This window comes from Lycorma delicatula, chromosome 10 (genome assembly GCF_047948215.1).
Source record: "Lycorma delicatula isolate Av1 chromosome 10, ASM4794821v1, whole genome shotgun sequence".
NCBI classification, from domain to species: Eukaryota; Metazoa; Arthropoda; class Insecta; order Hemiptera; family Fulgoridae; genus Lycorma; species Lycorma delicatula.
The window spans coordinates 641,194-666,166 of NC_134464.1; the positions used below are offsets into that span (position 1 = coordinate 641,194).

Below are 24,973 nucleotides of genomic sequence, written 5' to 3' on the forward strand. Positions count from 1 at the left end.
TTGAGGCTGAAATTCAGACAAATTATTGACATTTATGGACTGAATATTATGAATTACACTAAATTAAGACAGTGGTGCTGTTCATTTCGAGAAGGATGAACAAACATTCATGATGAAGACCATAGTGACCAGTTGATGGTGATAATGAATGATTTGATTGAAAAAATTGACAAAAAATTTGAGAAAACCATCGCTTTACTGCGCAAAATTGTCTTTCACTTTTTCTGATATTTCACAAACTTTGACTGATGAAGTTTTAACTGGAAAATTGGGCTAAAAAAAGATTGTATGCTGCAAAAAATTGAAGATATTAACTGATAGACACAAGAAAAAAAGTCTTGTTGCAGCACATGAATTTTTACAGCATTATGAAAATGAAGGTGATGAACTGTTTGATCACATTGTTAGAAATGCGGAGATGAATCTTGTTTTTCTTATTTTAAAATCGAGACAATTTAGCAGACAATCCAATGGACATAATCAGAAGTTTAAGCAAGAATGTTCAGTAAAGAAACTCATAGCTACTCTTTTCTGGAGACAAAATGGGCGTATTGTCAAATTTAGTGACTGTATAACTGTTGTCAATGCCAATAAACAACGCAAAAATGTTAGAACTATAAAAAAAATGATATGGGATGCTATTCTGTGGAATTTTTTTTTCTCTCTTTCACTCATGTTGCAAGTGAAGAAAACTGTTACGCAGTCTTTTTAACACCCAAGTTGTCAGTTTTTTTTAAAAACATAATGAAAAATTATTAAGTGCTCCGAAATACAACCCTTTTTCTTTTTCCTGTTTAGCCTACGGTAATTACCATTCAGATAATACTTCAGAGGATAAATGAGGATGATATGTATGAATGTAAATGAAGTGTAGTCTTGTACAGTTTCAGTTGGACCATTCCTGAGATGTGTGGTTAATTGAAACCCAACCACCAAAGAACACCGGTATCCACGATCTAGTATTCAAATCCTTGTAAAAATAACTGACTTTACTAGGACTTGAACGCTGGAACTCTTGACTTCCAAATCTGCTGATCTGGGAAGACGCGTTCACCACTAAACCAACCCGGTGGGTTCTGAAATATAACCCTAGTTCATTACAACTGCACATATCATCAGGTTTGAGGTTTTTTTAAAATCTTGGGAATGAAGTTCTTACTCAAATCGTCTGCAGCAGGTTGATCAGTATCCAATTTTTCACTAACAATCTCTTGTAAACAATAATGTTTCTCTCTTTCCAACAAGAAAGCCACCAACCATCTGTTGATTTCAAATCATTATCACCAAATTTTTCTGCAAATTGTTTGGCCTTTACCACTAAGATTCGATGATGATGGGCACACTTAATGTTCTTGTCTTAGTAACCAACTTTATGTTCAAAATTTTCATTCTTACCATCACATCTCCTCTTTCTGTTCACATTCTCATTTAGGACTGCAGCCTACAATTCTTTGCGGCTTTTAATACAGGAAAAAGAAGTCTGAAAAAATCTCAGTGTCATTGCAGCTTCTTGTTGACTACATTTAGGAAGTTTGTCGTATTTTTTTAAAACTTCAGATTTTTCACGTAAATTTAAATCCTTACATTTATCTGCCATGACTTTGAAATTCACAAAAATTTCAGTACAGTACACAAAAAATAAACAGACAAAATCCCAATGAAGTGATAGTAATGTAACACTAAACATTAACAGTTGAAGCACATGCAAAAAGAAACTAAAAAATTTAAACAAACATGAATCGAGCCGTATATACAGTATACATAGTGCAAAAGGATGAAACACACTGAAAGATGAATAGTCAAAAGTGTACTGCACTACTGCATATATACATATTTAGACTGCCATCTTTTACTGATGGAAGTCTGGCGCAGAGCTGTTTATCTTTAGCCTGCTAGCGACAAGACCATGGTACGATATGGTCCATTTCCTTGGTGTAATCAACTTAAACATTAAATACAGATACTACAGTAAGAAAAAAGCATAAACAACATAATTCAGTGCAATAAACATAAATAATGCATTTTGTATTATAACAAAACGTATTTAAACATTAAAATGTTGATTCAATAAACTGATTTTTTTATTCTATTACAAGAAGTAATTAATACAAATTTCCTACATTTGGTTTGGGTTTTAGAAAAATGATTCAATAATCCAGTTGATTCAATTAAACAGTGATTCTAATAAAGGGTATCTACTGTAAATAAGAAAAAACAAATGAAAGCAATAAAGTAAACATTTAATCAGAATTTAGGCAATATAGAAGGAAGATAAAACCACAAATTAATTAGAACATTACTCATGAAGTAATAATTCTAAATTAATAACAAATATTATCAGTGAAAAGAAAAATTTTATCAGTTATAATTACCTGAAGAAGCCGATAATCCTGGTGAAGGAATAGTACAACAAAATATGGCAACATCAAAATGGCATGAAATCAAAGGTTTCATTAAACTTACTGTATCTCTATAGCTAGTTACATTAAATAACAGGATACGTGTTGCATTACTCCTTACAAAAAAAAAAAAAAATTAAGAGATATATATATATGTACTTCAATAAAACGGTTATTAAAAATTTGATAGAAATATAATTATGTTTCTCCTACACCTAATCTTTATAACTGTCTCCTCCATAATACATATTTTTAAGTTAAGTTACAGTAGAATAGTAACAACTTATGTGTAAAAAATTGCATACACAGTGTTTATAAAATAAATGGGTTTGTCACAATTTTGGAACAAAGCATGACAAAGACAAAGTATACAACAAAATGCAGAGAAACTCTTCAAGAATCTTGTCTATATGACAGATTATGTTGTACAAATATCAAAACAATATTAAACTTGTTATCAAATATGTCAGAGAACAATCAGTGTAGAAACAAACAGCTTCAGCATGTTCTGTTCTTTTAACATGTTGGGTACTAATGACTTGTTAACGCATCATACTGAACTCTGCCAAGAGACTGCTGATACATCAAATGTTTATGATATTTAATATTGCTTTTATCTGAGCTTAGGTAAAATTTAGGATGACCTTTATTTATAACTAAACATTTAATTTATATTAGCTTTCAAAAATACTAATTTTTAGAAACTACCTCAAAAAAAAAAATTATTATTTATAGTTTTAATCAATTTAATGAATCCACCTTAAAGCAGCATATTATGAATATGTACTTATATTATGAACATGCACTTATGTAATATGTACTTTTTCAATTCATTCTGTGTTCTAAAAGAATAACATAGTTTTCAGAAATATCTTCATCAGTTACTTTCTTAAATAAACTGAACTTTAAAAATTAAATTTTTTTTTTTGTCTTCAGTCATTTGACTGGTTTGATGCAGCTCTCCAAGATTCCCTATCTAGTGCTAGTCGTTTTATTTCAGTATACCCTCTACATCCTACATCCCTAACAATTTGTTTTACATATTCCAAACGTGGCCTGCCTACACAATTTTTCCCTTCTACCTGTCCTTCCAATATTAAAGCGACTATTCCAGGATGCCTTAGTATGTGGCCTATAAGTCTGTCTCTTCTTTTAACTATATTTTTCCAAATGCTTCTTTCTTCATCTATTTGCCGCAATACCTCTTCATTTGTCACTTTATCGACCCATCTGATTTTTAACATTCTCCTATAGCACCACATTTCAAAAGCTTCTAATCTTTTCTTCTCAGATACTCCGATTGTCCAAGTTTGAATTCCATATAAAGCGACACTCCAAACATACACTTTCAAAAATCTTTTCCTGACATTTAAATTAATTTTTGATGTAAACAAATTATATTTCTTACTGAAGGCTCGTTTAGCTTGTGCTATTCGGCATTTTATATCGCTCCTGCTTCGTCCATCTTTAGTAATTCTACTTCCCAAATAACAAAATTCTTCTACCTCCATAATCTTTTCTCCTCCTATTTTCACATTCAGGGGTCCATCTTTGTTATTTCTACTACATTTCATTACTTTTGTTTTGTTCTTGTTTATTTTCATGCGATAATTCTTGCGTAGGACTTCATCTATGCCGTTCATTGTTTCTTCTAAATCCTTTTTACTCTCGGCTAGAATTACTATATCATCAGCAAATCATAGCATCTTTATCTTTTCACCTTGTACTGTTACTCCGAATCTAAATTGTTCTTTAACATCATTAACTGCTAGTTCCATGTAAAGATTAAAAAGTAATGGAGATAGGGAACATCCTTGTTGAACTCCCTTTCTTATTACGGCTTTTTCTTTTTATTTAATTTAAAAATTAAATATGATCACAAAAATTGTTTGAAATTAATCTTACTACAATAAAATCTGTAAACTGTTTCAAAGTCTCCCCATGAACTAAACAGAATTTTCATAATTCAATACCATTTTTCAAAAAAAATCTCGCAATAAAGTTCTACTTTCCTGGCATCTGTTATTTACTTTTATATAAGAGAATAATTATACATGAAAAAGTTATCTAAGATTTCTCTTTTGGGCAGGAATAAATAAGTATGCATTATTGAGCTTAATATAAAGTGGGTTTATGTTTCCAAAAATGTGAGAAAATCAACTCCAAACCCTCCACTGAAGATATTGACCTTAAAATTTTACCAACAGATTTCCCCATAAACATACTATACAAAATTTTATCAAAATCGATTTATTCAGACAAGTTATTAAGCTTCAAACACACCAATGCACATACTTATGTATGCACATTGCCCCCCCACTTTTTTTTTTTTAGGGATCTCTGGTCATGAAACGTCAAGAAATGCAAAAAGAACTCATATCCCATTTTTTAACTGATTACCATACCTTCCCTTCTTGCAGCATAGTTCTAGAATTATGATAATAGGAAAGTAAAAATTGGTAAGAGATACCTCTGAAAACATGTCAATCTTCTGTATAGCTTTATTTACTGTGCGTAGATAATAATTTTCGTTAGAATAAACTAAAAATATTAAAATCCAGATCTTGATAATCTAATGAATTTGTTAATAATATTTAAAGATAAATAAAAATACTTATGTTAATAAAATTTTTTAAACGTTTTGAAAAAACTAAACAGACTCCAAAAACAAAAAGATATTGCATTGCAAAAAAAAAATTTTCTACTACACCCTCAAAACAATCTTAGATATTTATTTTTTGAAATCAGCACTACATTTTAAAGGAATTTTGAGTGCACAAAATATCAAAATATGGAATACAAAATGTTTGAGTCAAAATGTATGAATACAAAATGTACTTGAATAACATATTCAAGTTAAGCAACAGTATATGGCTTTAGTCAATAGAAGGAACTGATTTGAAAAACCAACTGTAGGTTATTTACTTTAAATAAATTCCTAATACTTTGTCATCTCCATGCAGAAAGGCTGAAAAAATGTAAAAATACTTTATTTAGAAGTAACAACTTATAATTCATTTTAAATTTGACACAGACTTCAAAAAGTATTGGAAAAGTTTTCCCCTTTCCAATAGTACAACTTTTTTTGTTTTTTGTATTTGTTAAATTTTTTTTCTAAAATTATTAATTTTATCATTTTTAGTTTTGTAGCAGAAATAAGGGGAAGCCTACAAAAAAAACTGTTCATAAGAACAGAAGATTCTGAAAGTCATCTAACTAAACAACTGCCTAGATCTGAGACTTTCACTCAATCATATTTTTTAAATAGTCCAGTACTGCTTGGTATTGGTGTGGAACCACTAAGAGATCATACTGTATTGTTTAAAAACATGTTCATCCAAATTAATACATTTAATGAAAAGTTATGTCAAAACAATATATATATATATATATTTATATTCTAACTCTAATAATATAGATATATATACATATTAGTAGTAACTCTTAATATTATATATACATATATACAGTTTGAAATCTGCTAATAATTTACCTTTCACCAATCACATCGAACTATAAAAAAGTACTCTTATATTAAAAGTAATTTCAGAAATGGGCAATAAAATTATTGCTTACAAGTATGAAAACTAAATACACTTTTAACCTAATGTAGAAAATGTATAAATAAACAATTTAATGAATAATGAAAATATAGATAAAACCCTATTTAGAAGACTAAAATTAAAATAGTTACCCTTTGACTTGTCCATTGAACCAATTTGAACATTCATTCATACTTTCTATAGTATGAGCTCCATCAATGTAATATCTAAAGTCACCATTTCTTCGAGTGATTATCTGTTGCCTGCCTGGCCAGAAACAATCTTTAATTACACTGAAAAAATCTGTTTCTAACTTAAAACTTCTGCCTATGATATCTAAAGAGCCTCCTAAATTTAAATAAAGAAATAACTATATTATTTAAAACGTATGCAAAAAATGTAAATTAAAAAAATGAAAGTAAGTTAAAAGAAAAAAAATTAATTAGTTAGCCCAATATACTAAGGAAGTAACCGCTCCACTATTATAAAAGTTTTTTGATGCACTGTAATTTTTTTTCTGTTTTAAATGGAATCATTTTTAGTTATTTTTGGAGATTACAAAACTTTATATACCATAATGATGATTAGGACTGCATGGATTGAAGCATCTGCAAATAGATAGCTAAGAGCCTTAAAATAGACACAAAATAATAAATATTTTTATGTAAAGTTGAAAAATGATATAGTATAAGAAATTAGAAATAGAAATTATATAAAAGATATGTACATCTAGGTCAGCACAAAAGGAAATTTATTTTTCTACAACATGCCATCTTTTCAAACAAAAAGAATCTTTTATGATAAGAAGGACAGCCTATTTGCAACCTTTTACAAAAGGTTGTGTAGTAGAAAATTGGTGACATTTTTTAAGTAATGACTGGATTTTAAAAAAAAATTATGCTAAATAAATGGGATGGGAAATACGAGGGTTATTTTTTTTCAAGATCCGATCGGTCGCGAAATAAAAACCCGTGCAAAAATCAGATGAACCTTTGCGCATATGTGTTGCGCAGCGTCTCTAGTATGGCCTTCAATCACACCGCGTCACTTTATTTAGTTCTGAACACGCAGCTATCACGTAAACATGTCTACAACAATAGCATCTCTCGCCAAGTGCATGCAAGTGTGAAGTGCATGCTGTAATTCAATTTCTTCAGTCTGAGGGGTGTAATGCGGCTGAAATTCATCGACGAATAAGTAATGTGTATGGTGAAACTTCAATGAGTGACAGCAAAGTGCGACAATGGTGCAGGAACTTTAAAGCAGGACGTGCAGATGTTCATGATGCAGGCGGTCAAAGAAGCGAGTATCAACCGATGATCTCATTGAGTGAGTGGATGAGGCAATTTGAGAAAATCGTCAGTTCACAATTTATGTATTGAGTGATTCGTTACCTGAAATTTCAAGGTCAGCTCTCTACACCATTGTGAATGAGAGACTTCAGTACCACTAACTGTGTGCGAGATGGGTTCCCATTATGCTGTTCGACTATCACAAAACAATGAGAATGGATGGCTCCCTAATGTTTCTCCAGCGCTACCACAATGAAGGAGATTTTTTGAACAAAACTGTCACAGGGGACAAGACATGGGTCCATTTCGAAACTGAAGAAACAAAAGAACAATCCAAACAGTGGATGCATTCTCATTCTCCCAGTAAACCAAAGAAGTTCAAGTGAACTTTCTCCAACAGAAAGTGTATGGCTACTGTGTTCTGGGACCGGAATGGAGTTCTCTTGGTGGAATTCATGGAACATGGCACGACCACCACTGCAGCCTCATATTGCGTGACTCTTCAACGTCTATGAAGGGCAATTCAGAATAAGCGGAGAGGAATGTTGTCATCAGGCAATGTCTTTCTCCAGGACAATGCTCGGCCGCACACTGCAGCTGTATCAAAGAAGCTCCTGCAGCGTTTTTGTTGGGAAGTGTTTGAACATCCACCATAGAGCCCGGACTTGGCTTCATCCGATTTTCACCTCTTTGCTCATATGAAATGCTGGCTAGGAGGACAACATTTTGGCACAGACGTCAAGCTGCAGACCAGCATAGAAACATGGCTGAAAACACAGGCGGCTTCGTTCTATGATGAAGGTATTGGAAAGTTGATACCACGCTACGACAAATGTCTAAATCGGAGTGGCGACTATGTAGAGAAATGGCGTAACTATGTAAGTACTTGTTACAAATGAACAATTTTTTATTTTCACTGTGGTTTTAATTTCGTGACCGATCGGACCTTGAAGAAAAAATAAGCCTCGTATTATTAATAAAAGATGTAATAGTAACAAAGTATAAAGAAACCTGACAAAAAATTTGTTATATTTTCCTGACATTGGTTATTTATTCTTATATAGTGGAAAAATAATGATACATGAAAAAAGTTTAAAAAATCAATATATTTTTACTTTTTTCTGCTACCCAATTGCAAAATCACCCCCTGCCTGAAAATTTGTTTAATTTGTCTACATTTACTATGTTAAATGGAAAAAACTTTAAAAAATTCCACTGAAAAATATAAAGACAATATAAGGTTACCTAAGATTTCTTTTTGGGATGGAGGTAATCAGGATGAAATTTTATTGCAATATTATTATTAAAAGTTTAAATAAATCAAAAGGTTTTAAAAATTTCCAAAAAGTCAATATTTTTAAACTTTGATTGGCTCCCCTACCCACAACATTGCCTCTTAAGTATTTCTTTAGGGTTGTTTGCACTGCCACTATGCCTAGGAAGACACAAAAAAATTAAGAACTATGTGATCCCTCATGAAATTGAGCAGCTCACAATAGAGAATTCAAACATCATTTTATAGTTATATTCTCATGTTTATGCAACATCTATTTATGTAATCTTCCATTTTATAAGCAGAACACGGTATAGTATAATTATAGAAAACATACACAACTAATTTAAAATAATATTCCTAAATGTTATGAGCCAAATGAAAATGTTGTAAAATAAATTTCACAAGAAAATTTATTGCAGTACAATTAAGTATGCTTAAAGTTAAGATATTTTATTATATAATCTACACTCAATCTTTATTTACAATCATATTTAAATTGACAGCATAGATGAATGCAGAGAAGTTTAATGGATTCAGATTAAGGTTTCTTGACTCAAAATACATTTTTTTTTTATACGTAAAACAATCAAATACAAGCCGACTTTTTTCTTCACGACCTATGTACAAACATGAGTAGGTTGGTGTAGAGGAATATTAACAATGGAGAATGGAGGTGACGAACGCTTCAGCTGCCTAGGCATTCATATGTTTCTGGTAGAAGCATTATGTCAGAGCCAGAAGTTCCATCACCAGTTGCATGATGTACTTTTGTGAAGTTTCTCCCAAATGAACATCAAATTCTAAAAGTTTTGACTGCACTTCATTCACTGTTCAGTGATATGATGATGATGATATATATATACCCAGTCTACAACTGTACCAGCAAATTTAGAGGGAGTGAAGCTGTAGTACACTGTTCAAGGACAAGTAGTGTGATGGATAACAACATGAGATCAATCTGTGACCTCGTTAGACGATTGGAAACTTATGATGAAATTGCTTTGGAAGTGGATATCAGTCTCAGAGATGCCTATTCTATTACCACAAAGCACCTTGGGTTCTACCAAGTCTGTGCAAGGTGGGTTCCAAGATTTTGATCAACGTCAAAACAGGGCTAACAGAAAATTTTCTGAAGGCTCCTAAATTGATTTTGGCGAGAGGAAAAATAATCTTTTACATCGACTTTTCTAATGTGATGAGACACAGATTGATCAATCACCATCCAAGTGCTGCAGCATTTTTGGAAAAAAATTCATGCAAGCAATCAAATCAACATCTTCTGAAAAATTTAAATTTTATAAGTGTAAAAAGTTAAGTCCTTATAAGATTCAACAGTTCACTAATATTCAATGCTAATGCATGTTTAAAAACAAAACGTTTTGGACTGCGAGTTATGGCAGTTCAACCTCTACCAATGTTTTCTGGTATTGTAACATGTTTTGCTGCTCCTTTGTTTTAAACTTAATGATGACACGGTTTCCTCAAACTTTTTAACCCACAGGTTAATTGCATGAAACCATGATGTGGAATGTTCAGTATTCCACATCATGGTTTTCATTCCACAATCATTGATTGTGAAATAACTTTCATACAGCTGCCACAGCACCATTTTTATAAAAAGGATTTTAACGTAAAGCACAATGCGCACTTGACCACTGTTCCATGTTTACTCAATGGCATTAAATGACTGACAATAAATCATCAAGTTCACACCCTCACTCAAACATCAACAAATGAATAATCAGACTTTTAAATTTTCTTACTTGTCTGATATGTCTGTACGTAATGAAAAAACCAACCAAATTTTCCAAAAGCGAAAATGAAAAACTTAACCAAGAAAGTTTGGTCAAATAATTATTCTGAATAAAAATAACATAACAAAAAAAAACTTACGTTTTTTACATTTTGCTAACCAAGCATATGCTAACTGAAGCCCAAGAGAAGCATTTATTTCATGAATAGTTCCAGACAAATTTAAATCTCCCAATTTATGACTCCATTCATATTTCTCAAATGGTGGAGCTTCAAAAAGTTTACACTTGAAAAAAAAAACATTCATTTTTACAATTATAATTAAGAAAAACAACTATTTTAACTAGAATAAATAGCTTCTTAACATATGTACATAGAATGAACTCTACTTATCCCTACAACCTCCTGAATATCACAACAGATAGAGAATTATTTTCTCTAACTTATCTTATTATTGTATATTTTAAAATAGTGTGCTAATAAACCATGAATAATGTAAAATAAACAAAATCTAGTGTGAATAAAATAAGAACAGGATGCAACTCAGAATTTATAACTTCAAGCACATTTGATTTTGAGATAGCTCAATTATGAGTTTTAAGACAGTATAAATTTACTTCTAAGGAGCATCATTTTAAGCACAATTCTTCAACTGATACACTGTATGACATAAGATTTGTAGTTCACACAAGCTTTCAACAAACCGACATTCATAAAAACCACCACACAACCAAGAAGCCAGTTAAAAGTCAACATGTTCTAAGTTTTTGCCTTATATTTACATAAATCTAGGCAATATTTAAAAAAAAATTATTTTTAAACAAAAATATATTTAAAAAATAAAAGTCATGCAATAAAAAAATAAGAAACAATATGAATACAAATTCGTTCATGAATATAGATGACTTAGTTTAGAAACTACAAGGTCGAATAAAAATTCCTTTATAAATAAAAATAAATTCAGTAAGCATGACTTTATGATGTAATGTAAATACCTGCCTGCTTCTCATTAGCACGTTCATATAAAACTTTTAATGCTGATGGCGGCTGATTATGCGCAGTAATTGAAATTGATCCTTTTTTCATAATTCCAGCTTTTTGCCAAGCTATTTTTTCAACTGTATCACCTAACAATTTCATATGATCCAAACCTAATGATAAAATTCCAACAACTGGCGTATGCCTAAAAGTAAATTGAAACATGATTATGAATTATAATGCTTAATTACAAAACTCAATAAAAAAAGTATTTTTTGTGTATCTGGATTTGTACATGGTCATTTTAACTAATTTTGGGGTGCTGAATTGAAAACTGTTATCAAAATTTGTGTAGTACACCAAGTGTTTTTTATATACACAATTTATTTACCTATTTACCAACAAATGCATAATCACTGTTAAATCAATATTTAAAAAAAAAGATTATTTATATGTATTCATTTAAAATGTATTTAAATCAACTTAATTTTTATTTATTCACAGATAAATTGAAATATATTAATACAATCTTCAATCAGGTAGATGGGAAAAATTGTGCAGACAGGCAAAATTTGGAATCTGTAAGACAAATTGTTAGGGATGTAGGATGTAGGGGGTATACCGAAATGAAACAACTGACATTAGACAGGGAATCTTGGAGAACTGCATCAAACCAGTCAAATGACTGAAAACCAAAAAAAAAAAATTTGTAGTCAGCACCCCCAAATTACAGTGAGAAGAAATGTGTAACATGTTAGATACAAATTTTGTATTGACTAATGTTGTTATACAGAGTGAGCACCATAAAACCAAACCCATAACTTAACCTGTAGAATCGGTAAGTTATGTTGAAATGAAATTTTATATGGATAAATTAAATAAGAAAAACATAAAACTTAATTTTAAATATTGCATTTATTTACCTTATTGTTACAAAAGATATTCAAAATGACCTCCTTGGGCATCAATGCACTTTTGCGCTTGACTGATTAGTCGTCCAACACAAAATGTTGTTGTCAATTGCAACGATTTCTCATTGAATGTTCACCTTCAGTTCATCAATATTGTGGGGATTAGATGCGTAAACTCTCTCCTTTAAGTAGCCCCAAAGGAAAAAATCACAAGTAGACAACTCTGGGGAACGTGGAGGCCACCGTTCTCTACTGACAGCTCGTTCAACTGTGAAAGCTGCATGAATGCGATTCAGTGAAACATTTGATATGTGATACATTGCTCCATCTCGAATACAAGTTGTATTCTTTTTCATTATCAGTTAATTGCGCATAGAATTCATCAAAAATTGTGAGGTAAACTTGTATATTAACAGTACAGTCAAAAAACATTGGTCTTACTATATGATTACCGTAAACAGCACACCAAACTCCAATTTTCTCATAGTGAAGTGACATTCGAATATCTCATGAGGATTCCTCACCATTCAATACTTGGTGTTCTGCAAATTAATATGGCTGGATAAATGAAACTATGCCTCGTCTGACATGAAGTACGATATCGGATCTATCTGTCCAACAATATTTTTGAGAAGCCAGTTGCAATAATCAAGTCATTTCGGTTTGTCTGCTCTTTCAGTTGTTGCATGATTGTAACGTGGTATGGTTTCAATTTTAATCCATGAAGAATTTTATGACAAGATGTGTATTTAACACCAGATTGTTGGGATAACTTGCATAGTGATTTTTTTGGTCTGGCTGTAACAACCCTTTCAATATAAGCAATAGCCTCTGTGGAGTCCTAATGGAAGGTTGCCTGCCTATTTCATTTTGCATTTGAAACCAAACCTATTGTATGCTATTTTTTAACTAAATCGTGTACGCTACTCTTCGCTGGGATACAGACATTCAGAAATTTTTCTACGAATACTTGACATGATTCTTCAAATGATCCAGAATAAATACAGGCCTCAACTATAACAATCCTCTCCTGGATTAAATAAGGCATTTTACACAAACACAACTGCACTCACAATAGTGCACTGCAACAAAACGTATACTGCACTGACACGTAACCACCTTACAAACAGAAGCAACAATCTGTAGTAACATATACATCCACTAGTCATGCTAGTTGTGTGAGAGTCTTTCATAAATAGTGTTGGGTAACAGTTTCATTATGGGTTCGGATTTATGTTGCTCAGCCTGTAATAGAAAAGGAAAACAGAGCACACTAAATTATACCCACTGTGTAAGTAAAAATGAAATAGCTGCTTTACTGACAATGTATCACAATAAAAAACAATACAAATATGTTAATTTATGTTATGTACTAATATAAATGTATCTTTTGCTCTTACTGCAGTAATTATAAAACAAACAATATAAGTTTTAATTATAAGCATTAAGATTCTTACAAGGAGCTTATCCTTTTCTGTAGAAAGACACAATAAACTCTTAACAAATGTAGAATAAACATAATAACAGCTAGAGAGACTTGTTCTTGATTTATGCAAAAAAAGAGCATACATCGACTCTTAATTTACTTGCTTATTTCATGAATTACTGCAACCTAAATAAATCTATTTTTTGATTACAAAAATTCTTCCTACAAAAACCCGAACACTTCTTTTGTCAAAGAATGGCAGTAATTACAGAAAAACAGTAATCACAAAAAAGCAGCTATTATAAACAGCTACAATCCTTTTCAGCATTATAAAGTGAATTTTTTTTAAGATAAGAAAATTTATGATAAAACCAGATACAGAATTATTTAATAATAGATGATGATTACATGAACATAAAATCAAAATGACTATTTAAATACTAAAAATACCAATTTATATTCATAACAAGACAGTAAAAAAATTCCTCTTAAAACTTGTTTTCAAATTCTCAAACATAACACAACTTCAGACAAAACATGATGACCTTGATAAGTTGATTGTAAAAGTGAACAGAACTGGAAATAATTATCATGTCAACTAACAACGCTTTATACATAGCTTTAGCTAATTTCAAAACTTTTCTGTATAACTTGCTTGTTCACTAGTGATATTTTAGATATTTAAGATAATACAAACTACATTTTTCTGATAGAATAAAAAATCTTTTCCTATTTACTGTCCTTTTTCATTGTAAATTATTATATTAATATAATACCTTTCCTAATTAATTGTACTTTCAACTAATATTATATAATTTGAATACTTCAAATAAAATCACTTCTATGGTTTGTTTATACAAAATAAATTTTTGTTCAATAACCCCCGTTCATACAGATAGCAGAACGAAAGATATTTACAGAAAGTTGTTATTTAGTTGCCATTCACACCTAAATTAGTTTTCTATGATAATCAAAATTAATTATTTAAAATTGTTATTTAATAATTCATGTCAATTTTGGTTTGCTTCATATACATTACATACATATGTATCTTGCATTACTCAAAAATGATAAGCCATAGGGTGATGAAATTTTGAATTTAGAACTGCTGTAACATCAACTTGTGCACCTCCCATTTTGACTGCAATTGTCTGAACCAAAAGTGTCCAAAAAAGCCCAAAATCCAAAAATATTTGGATTTTGACTTTTTCTCAACTGCAGTAATAGCCCGCATTGAGAGCTTTTCAACGATATATCATAAGTGGTACTTATTTTTACTGGTTCCAGAGTTACAGCCAAATAAAATTTTAATTAATGAAATATTTGGATCTTAGGAAAAGATATATGGTTTGAATCAGACTTCATCCCATCTCTCCTTTTTTTACTTTTTTATTTTAATTTAACTATAGTGATTTATTAATAATTATTAACCTCTCATTGTAAAAAATGTTTTACTATGAATAATAATTCAATAAAAAAAAAAAAAAAATGAAAACATATCAGAAGTTTTTAATGAATTAAAATTTTATGTACTTTTCATTTAAAAAAAAAAAAAATGTGTAAATGTAATTTACACATTTTTACAACAGGCATACAAGGCAGTCATGTGTTGTCCACATCAAATTTGTTAAAACTAGCATTTATACTTCAATTATGAACTAGTAACTGTCTCCTCTTAAACATATTTTAATAACGTTTTACTGTGCGTGTGTGCATGCGTGTATGTAACTATCAATCAAATAAAGTACAGTTACTGCATTTTGTTTTTTTTTAAGTTCCACTAAGGTTTTTGCAGTGTACATTCCATTGCAAAAATTAATTTTATAATAAAAAATAAAATTAGTCAATTGTTAATAGAGATACTCCCGGTCAATGAGCAATTTACAAACCAATCAATCTATACTATTCTATAATTAGGAAGAGGGTTTTCTTTTGTTCGGGATAAAAAAACTGCCCGATCTATCTATAATGAATTTTTAAACCATATTACATCTGCAATGTCAGTAACTGTAGCTATAGCATTAATATTGCAACAAGATATTAATCAATAACCTTTTTATTCTTAACATTCATGTTTATTATCACCCCGCTTATTTATATAATACAATCTAATTTCCCATTTACAAAAAACATTCCTTGTATATGTCACCGATAGAAAAAAAAAATCAAGTGTTTTATGGTTATTTTTCCTTTTTATTGGCTCATTTATGGTCTGTATTTACTTTCGTAAAAGTTTTTTTAGCATTTTTTGGATGTAGTTTTGCATATTTATATACCACTGAAGAGATTTTTTCGAAAAGCATAAAAAAAGTTAATATTAAGCATGTCGCCTAATAATAATAAATATGATTTTTTATTTTGAAAGTTAACAATTTTTTTTTTTACTTTATTCTAATAAAATAAGCAGCTATTTGTATCCAATCACATTAATAACTTACACAACTTTTTAATTAGATGTAAACTGTGTCAAATGTCACGTTTTGTTTTATAATAACATTGAAGAAACACAAGCACAAAATTAAGGAATGTTATAATAATAAATATAATGTACATACTACTAAAATTTATCATTTTATCTCAAATATAATGAGCTAAAAGTTTATTGGAAATTAAAATTGAATTTTCACTGATTTTTTTTTTAAAAAGTCACCACAGACCCCAAAAATATTTCTTGCCAGTTCTAGGTGATAACATTGTCGTTACAGTAGTAAAAAAGTTTTTTTTTTATATGAGGAACTTGTAACAAAATTTTATTTTAGAAACAAAAAAACAAGCTAAGAGAGCAATCTACCACATCTACACCTGCATTTAAATTTTGGAGCAATAATATATTTTGTAGCATAATTCTATAAAAATAAATATATACAATATTTGGAAAAAAAACATGACTGAACAAGGAACAAATAATTTCCTATAAATCAAAACCTAGACCACCATTTTGATAACCAGTTCATATTCCTAAGAGAAAAAGTTTTTATTTTATGTAAATAATAATTCTCATTAAAAAATAGATAACAACCATGTTTCTTAAACGTGACATAACGATAAGAATTAAGTGCAAATAATGTGATAAATGAATGTTCTCTTTCAACACTTTTCTTATTCATAATTCAAAAAAATGAAAAGATATTAGATAAGCATCTTTATAATACAACAAACATTATTTGCAAGATTACCTTTTCTACTACTTATCAATATTTAATCAAATGTTAGATTAAAAAAAAAAAAAATACACCATTACAATAATAAATAATGTATGAGATAACAATTTTTATGTACATAGGAAAAATTAATCAGAAAATAGGTCTTGGGAAAGGCTGTTCGTATTCAGATATAATTAATTTGTTTAATTCCTTAAAAATATTAAATAAAAAATTTATTATGACCAGCTCAAAAAAATATTTAATTTTTTATAATAACAAATGTTACAAGTTCCATTTTTTTAGTTTATCTACATGAAATATTCACTTATTTGTTTGTAACCTATCCATCTGCATCTTATTAAAGTATAAAAAACATCTTACTAAGTTATAGGCCAGCATGAACAAGGGTTGTTTGGAAGTCCTTGACACAACAAAAAAAATCACCTTGCAATGCATTTAGACCAATGACTTTGCAACTTTTGAACACCGTCAATATGTTGTAATTTGTCCCACTCTGCAAAATAACCATTTGCCTCATATCTGACCTTATCATTTGAACTGTATCTGCATCCAGCAAGCCATTTCTTAGACTATGGGAAGAGGAATTCATCACTGAGCTTTATCTGGCAAATACAGCATATCTGAAAGCACTTCGAAGCATAAATATGGAATTTTGCAGCAACCACCTGAGACATGTATGTAGGTGCATTAACATGGTGAAACACACTTTATTTTTGGCAGATGTGGACATTTAACCTAAATAGCATCCTTAAATTGTCCAGTAGTGAAGCATAATATTCCCCAGTGATGGTCCTACCATTTGCCAGGTAGTTCATGAGCACCATACCATAAAAATTCCAAAAAAAAACCATACCCATGACTTTTCCTGCAAATGAAATGTTTTCTTTGTCACACCTTCACCTGCCCACTGTTTAGATTGCTGTTTGTTCTCTGACATATAACAGTGAATCTTTGTTTCATCTACTGTTATAAAATTTCAAATAAACTCAATGGAATTGCATTTGAATAAGATGTTTACATTGTCAGAAAACTTCTGAAAATATAATATCGATGGTATTGTGTGTTTTTATGATGATTTCATAAGTTGTAGCAGTTTTCAGATGTCCATGTGATCAACATCTTGAATGGATGGATATAAGATCACATTTAAATTCAGCAGTCCACTTTTTTACCACCAAAAATGAAAGGGTAGAATCCTTTAAAAAGGAGTAAAAGTGGAGTTTAAAACAAATAACTTTACACCAGCTCAAACTTCAATTTTATCTACATTTCAGAAAATGCCAAACTTGCTCACTTTACTCAATCGCCATAAACAACCATCTAAATGCATGCATCTGAAACTTTGAGCGTGCCACCTAAAAAAATCATACTCTACAAATACCATTTACATTTATTCATAATTGTACCATCTCTCCATCAGGCCAAGAACTTTCCAAATGACCCTACACAAGCAGAAATCACAAAATTCATGCCAAAAATTACCTTTTCACTCTTTTGGCTTTTTATACTAATGAAAATTAGTGTAAATTGCAATAATTTCAAAAATTTCTAATTCAGCATGGTAACTTTAAATACCCGATACCATTAAAGTTTAGAGTTATGATCTCAAAAGTTGTGGAGAGATAGGAACCAAGTCATATCTTAGGTCATTTTCTGAGAAAGTTCAGCAATATCTGAACTTTTAGTAAGTAAATTTTTAGTACTTTAGATTTTATGACCAATCAAAAAAAAAAAGTTGATATAGTGAACAGGCCAAAATTTTACTTTAATACTTTATAAGCAGATCAGAAATGTTTCAGTTTTATTATTACATTCAGAATCCCAAACTCAAAAATAAACTTTCCGCAATTTAATTTTTTCTAAAGTGTATTCTAACCCAAAAGTTAAGATACTTTTTAAAATTTTAAGTATTATACGTAATTATATGTTAATAAGTATACAATCAAACATATATCACTATTTTGAAAATGAAGACATTTCAAGACTATCAATTATTAGACACAGGTGATCAAAATTTTAAGCGATTTCTAAAAATGAATTTTTGGGTAAATACAACAGCAATTAATTATTCATGAACCACTCATAAAACCAAAACTAACATACCTACCTAAACATATTGGTAGCATCATTTTCACCACCAATACCAACTTCAATTATTGCAACATCTACTTTTTCAGCAAGAAAAACCTTAATAGCCATCACAGTCAGAAATGAAAAATAAAATGGCATAGAACTAGATTCATCCTGCAACACAAATAGAATTTAAGATCTATTTTTTATAATAATAAAAAAACTTCCATTTTGGAAGGCATTAATGACATTTTTACCTTATGCATAATACCTACTCATACATAAGAACAACACCAAATGTAAACTCTGTTACAGCTCTTCTTCTATTGATGAAAAACATAAATAAATTGATAAATAGGTTTAGAAGAGAATATACCAAAGCAAATAAAATTACAGAACATACCATCTCAAGATTGTTTTTTTGAGATGGAAGAATATAGCACTACTGAGATCTATCAACAAAAAATATACTATTATACTATTACTATCTCTTCACCAAAACAGTGTTATAAGTGACAGTGCTGTGAAAGAATGATGACAGAGACTGAATGTTCACTTAAGTATCAGAAAAATTCCAAGCAGGTACGAAACCAAAAAATGATGTCTACAGTATTTAGCAATTACAATAGAATTTTTCTAAGGATTCATAAAACCTGTTACCACCAATATCAGAAGTTTACTGTGAAATGTAAAAAGGGCAACATTTGCGTTTACGGGTCCAAACCAAAAGTCCCTGAGTCAGTTCATAAACCTTTTTTAGATAACAACAGATCCTGGCGAACCTAACACATATACAGTCATATACAAAATTAACAATGGGGAAGATGGAATTAAATAAAATTAGTAGGAGGGTGGGTGGTTGAGAAAGGATAATTTACTCACAGACAAATCACAATAGTACAAGAAAAACCTACCAGAGGAATGCTCAAGGTTCCTGCAGGAGGCAACCGTAATACCATCCACAGCTCCTGAGAAAATTAGGAAATTTTTACCAGTGTTTTAAGTAACATATTGTAAATTTGTAAACTATAAAAACTTCTTCACTATCATATATTTCTTTACTATCATTCCATGGGAATTTTATCTGGATATAAAGATTTGATAATTCATTATTTTCAATAAAACTCTTACTACAAATTAAATTTATATTTTATTATCTATTACAGTCCTAGATATCTGTAACCCATTAAACCATAATCTAAAGATTGCAAATACATACAATATTATTAAAATTGTTATCTCTGTAGTTATGTTAATAAATACAGTGTAATCAACTAAAAGTTTTAGTTTGCTAAACTTTTAATTAGCCTATCCAGCATTTTAAAAGTTTTTTAGCTAATCCTATTCCATCTTGAGAATGAAATATCCCTAATAATGTTATACACTAACACACTAAGAAAGATTTTTTTTTAAGGTGAGATTATTTTGATCACCAAAAGAAAATTAATCACTATAATAGATTATCAAATCCAGAATCATTAAACAGACATGTTTGTTTAATTATTAATATTACCTGTGATTTATTTTTAAAATTTATCAGAATATTACACTAATAAATTAAGATAAAATATGCCCATTTATTGACAAAATCTGAATTACTGTTGATAAAAAATGAATGTCATAAATTTCATAACTGTAGTTAATATAAATATAGTCCTACTTAATACTAAAAAAAATCTTATCTAAATATGTATTCAATACACACAATCTGATAACACTGTTACTAAAAAAAACTAAAGATTCTGTTCATATTCAAATTACAAATATTTAAGGAAGAATATTTAGAGAATTAATTTGATAGAGCAATTTAATGAATTTGTTATTTAAAATTATAATGGATTACGTGTAATTATTATTGGCAATTAAATTATATTTAATCCAGTAAATTATAACACTTGTTCTAGGTATTAGAAAAATTGTTTTAAGATAGGCGTCTGCTCACCAATCTATAATATATTAACTGCAGTAATTTATATACTAAAGAAAGAAAAAAAAATTCAACCATAGTTGATTCTCAGCAAAAAGACCAAACCAAGAAGGCCCTAATTGTAAAATGTCCAAGGTAACCATCTTAAAAGAGATTGAAAGTTTGCAATAATGTTAATAAGGCAAGATTATAAAAAATGATGTTTCGAATGCAGCGTATTGATTATGTATTGGATGCAGAAGGCTATTACTTATACAAGAAATAATTGGTACATTCATACTAATTATATAAGAAACATTTGGTGTGAGCAGATGCATGCGTGCGTGCACATGTACATACACACATACACAGAGAGAGAGAGAGAAAGGGGGGCTACAAACTGTATTCCAATAACAAGTGTAATCATTACAATCCCTTTACAGAAAAAATAGTAGTCGCTGAACTTCATTGAAAACTTGTTTCTGTTTGTGGCAAAAATGTGAAGATGATAGTGCCACAAATGCATTCAACATCATAAAAAAAATCAGAAACCTTAATATCTTCATAAATAATTATGATAAATGTCTTCTATGACTAGATAGGGTTGCTTATCAACACCCTGCTGCAAGAAAACATCATAAATGCTTATAATTACTATGAGACCATGGAAAAGTTGTTATCAAACATTATAATGTAAACAACAAGAAATAATGACAAAAGGACTTTGCCTAATCCACAGTAAGGCTCACACATAGTAAGGCTTGCTTTTTAGGCAATCCAGACCTCATATCAAGAAACTTATCATCACATGTTTATGAACTTTGAAATAAAATTTCACTGGAAAAATCTGTTCATGATAGTTTGATGCAAAGTAATAATATAGTTACGGAAAAATGCAGAATTTTACAAGAGTTAAATAAATCATTCCCAAGTGTTTTAAAAATATTTTCTGCCCTTTGCATCTTTCCTTTCCAAATATTTCCCAAATTATATTCAATTAACAATTTTAATCATGTGACTTTCAGCCAAAAACTCTTTATAACAAAATATTTAAACCACATTTGAGTGGATGGTAAATTATTTTAAAACTTAACTTATTATTTTGAACTTACTCTATTGATAAATTAAATATAAGATTATAAAAATGAAAATATATGTAACTGAATTTTAATATTTATTAAATTAAACATGTATTTAATAAATGAAATTTCCTACATCTGAAGAATGTTAAACAAGAGGGATGATTGTTTTAAACTATTATTAGATTGTTTTAAACTAAGATTAGAAGAGAAGATCTATTAGAGTAAAAATCTGCAAGGGTGAGAAAATAAAATCTAATAAAAGATTACAATTACGTTGTTAAAATCAATTGTTTTTCGCTTAACGCTTTTAATGTCAAGAGTGTGTTAAATGCTTGAATAAGAACACCAATTTTATAGAACAGTTGTTTGTAAAAAAAAAATTTAAAAACATTAGAATTACACAGGAGTATGTTTACTATCTCGATTGTTGAAGTACAGTGAAAAATGTAAAAGCAGATATCTAGAGAGATATCTGAAAAGACTTAATAGAGATAACAAAAAAAGAGAAAGTGAAAAATAATTTTGATAAGAAAGTAACCAATATAAAAAAATGTAAGTTTCAAAAACTACAACAAAGTGAATTAAAAACTAAAAAATGTATTTTTAAATACTGTAAAATCATTAAAAAAAAAAGAATCCCCAACTATTATTAATAGTTAACCTTTATAATTTACTCTGTTTGCTTCCAGTGTCTTGTAGACATCCCAAAAATAAACAGCAAAATCTGATTCAGACATCGGTTGTCCATTTATTCTTATTCTTTCACGAACAGCTACTAAATGTGGTGATGAATAGAATCCAGTCTTATTACCACAATGTCTTAATAACGACTCACAATATGCACAGGTTGATCCTTTACCTTTAGTACCAGAAACATGGATAACTGATAATTGTGAATCTAACTGATCTTGAGTGATTCCAATTCTGAAAATAAAATAAACAAAATGAAATATTTAATAACAATAAAATTAATTTTAAATTTTGGCAAATAAATGTTATTGTTCTGATGTATTGATCTTTTTATCATAAAAACTAATAAATTACACATACAGTACATGTACCAATAAATATAAAGAATCGAGATATAAATTGCATTCAAAGATGTTCCTCCACAGTGAGGTTTCTGCACTTGCTTCTCATGTTCACTGACTTCTACAAATAATCATGTATGTGTATACCGTCATTTCCTAACATCTGCTATATTGTCTTGTACAAATTATGTTTTTTTTTAGATTTATGAGTGAGGAGTATTTAAAAATATTAATCATCAAAGAAACATATGCTCTCAATGAACCATGTTTACAAATCTGTGATAAGTATAGGATTCTAATCATGAAAAATTGTAGCAGAATTTTTTCAGACATTCCTACATCATACAATGATGCTGTGCATTTATTACATTAACTTCAAGGCACAGAACTCCATCTCAGAAAACTTGAGAACTGACCAACCCAGGTTTTTTATCAGGATATACTTTTCAAAATTCCTGAATATGTATGTTCTTCAAAATTAATATAAAAATCAAAAGTCACCACATGAAAGTCTTTCAAATATAAACAGGAGTTTTGTCGTGCGAACTGAAGAACAGAGAATGTGTTGGGGTGCTGTAAATAGTTAATTGTGTGCAGGGGAGCAACTGGCGAGCCAACCCATATGTCATGTTCCCTTATTAGTTGCAGAATGTCTGAGCAGGAGATAACATCATCTGCTATACAAAAATTATAATCCAATTCTCACCAAGAAAGGTGTCAAATACTCTGAAATTTTTATTCAACTTCCGGCACAGTACAGAGATAATACCATATTATAGGCTCAATGGAGTGGCCAAAAAAGTTTTAAGTGGCTGTGATGCAGTAAAGAATTAAAGTCACGAGCGTTGTCCATAGACCAGTGTCAATAATGGCAACATTCAGGCCATTCATGAGCTTGTGGAAAATGACCATCACATAACTATTGCTGAAATTGCTTCAGAAGTGGAATTAAGTGTTGGTAGTGTGCATACAATGTTGTCAGATGCTCTTGGGAACAGCAGTGTCAGCAAGGTGGGTTCCACATCTCACAAAAAGACAAATAAATGTCTGAAAGACATACGTCAACAGCTTCTGAATCGCTTTGAGGAAGGAGAAACATTTTTGGACCATATTGTAACCTGCGACAAAACATGGGTCCACTACTACACTCTGGAAAGCAAGAGAAATATAGAATGAAGGAAAATATGGAGTGGGGAGGGGGCACCAATGAATTCAGGAAATGCTAGTTAACTGGAAAAGCTCTGGCATCTGTGTTTTGGGAGTCAAAAGGTGTGCTACTGATTGATTTCCTGCATGAACAAAGGATGGTAAATTTGGCATACTAATGCCAGTTATTGGATGACGTCAGGGCTGCTTATTGCAACAAATTGCACTAGCAACTGATTTCCAATGTCCTCCTTCTTCACTACACATGGCCAGATACAGCAGCTAAGACTCACTAAAATTCATTGGAACCTTGACCATGCAATCCAAATTTGTATGGATCTTTGATTTGTATTTGATCTTTCCACATCTTTGGTTTGCTGAAAGAAGCTTTAGGAGGGGAAAGATTCAAAGACGATGCCACAGTCAAGCAATATCTGTGCAATTGGTTGTTGGAGCAGCCATCTTGTTTTTTGGGAGGGGATCATGAAGCTAACTAAACGGTGGTACAAAATGTATTTCTGTTGAAGGAAACTATGTAGAAATATAAGATAATTTATTTTTAATTTTATCTAACAACAGTAAATCTATGTAAACAAATTCTGGTTTATATTTGAAGGACAGTCATAAGAACAGCTAACATAACCATAAGAAAAAATACAATTTTCTTACAAGATATTAATTGTTCAAGAATGACGCCAACATATCACACTAAAATGATTTAATATTCTGAATGTTTTAATATCTCATTAAATCATATAGTACTGAAATGCAAAATAAAAATTTTATAAGTTTATTTGGTAGACTGGTTTTAAAACTCATACAAAGTATACAAACTAAACACCATTTCACACCTTTGTTATTAGTTGAGAAAGTATCTGAGAAAAAGTACAAATGAACCAAATATTTCTAATTCTTTTTGCCAAAGAGATGGGATTGAAAGAGCTGGGAAGGGGTGGTGATAATGTTAGAATTAATATATATTTGAAAGATTTCCTTGT

The 24,973-nt window shown here is 30.0% G+C and overlaps 1 protein-coding gene across 12 annotated transcripts in view; it reads right to left on the reverse strand.

Moving 5' to 3' along the window:
* LOC142330964 (folylpolyglutamate synthase, mitochondrial-like) overlaps positions 1–24,973 on the reverse strand; it is a 95,857-nt gene that overhangs the window by 30,203 nt on the left and 40,681 nt on the right. For 3 of the 12 annotated variants that reach the window (XM_075376441.1, XM_075376430.1, XM_075376431.1), the window contains exons 2-8: positions 22,658–22,722; positions 19,725–19,778; positions 18,848–18,984; positions 11,261–11,444; positions 10,403–10,547; positions 6,094–6,289; positions 2,373–2,515 (exon numbers count right to left, since the gene is read on the reverse strand). In XM_075376441.1, coding sequence (XP_075232556.1) covers positions 2,373–2,515; positions 6,094–6,289; positions 10,403–10,547; positions 11,261–11,444; positions 18,848–18,984; positions 19,725–19,778; positions 22,658–22,675 — 877 coding nt within the window. In that variant the 5' untranslated portion in view covers positions 22,676–22,722. Of the gene's footprint in view, positions 1–2,372; positions 2,516–6,093; positions 6,290–10,402; positions 10,548–11,260; positions 11,445–13,607; positions 13,685–18,847; positions 18,985–19,724; positions 19,779–22,459; positions 22,723–24,973 lie in introns of those variants that run through there. The other 9 variants (XM_075376435.1, XM_075376436.1, XM_075376432.1 and 6 more) reach the window with 7 other exon arrangements.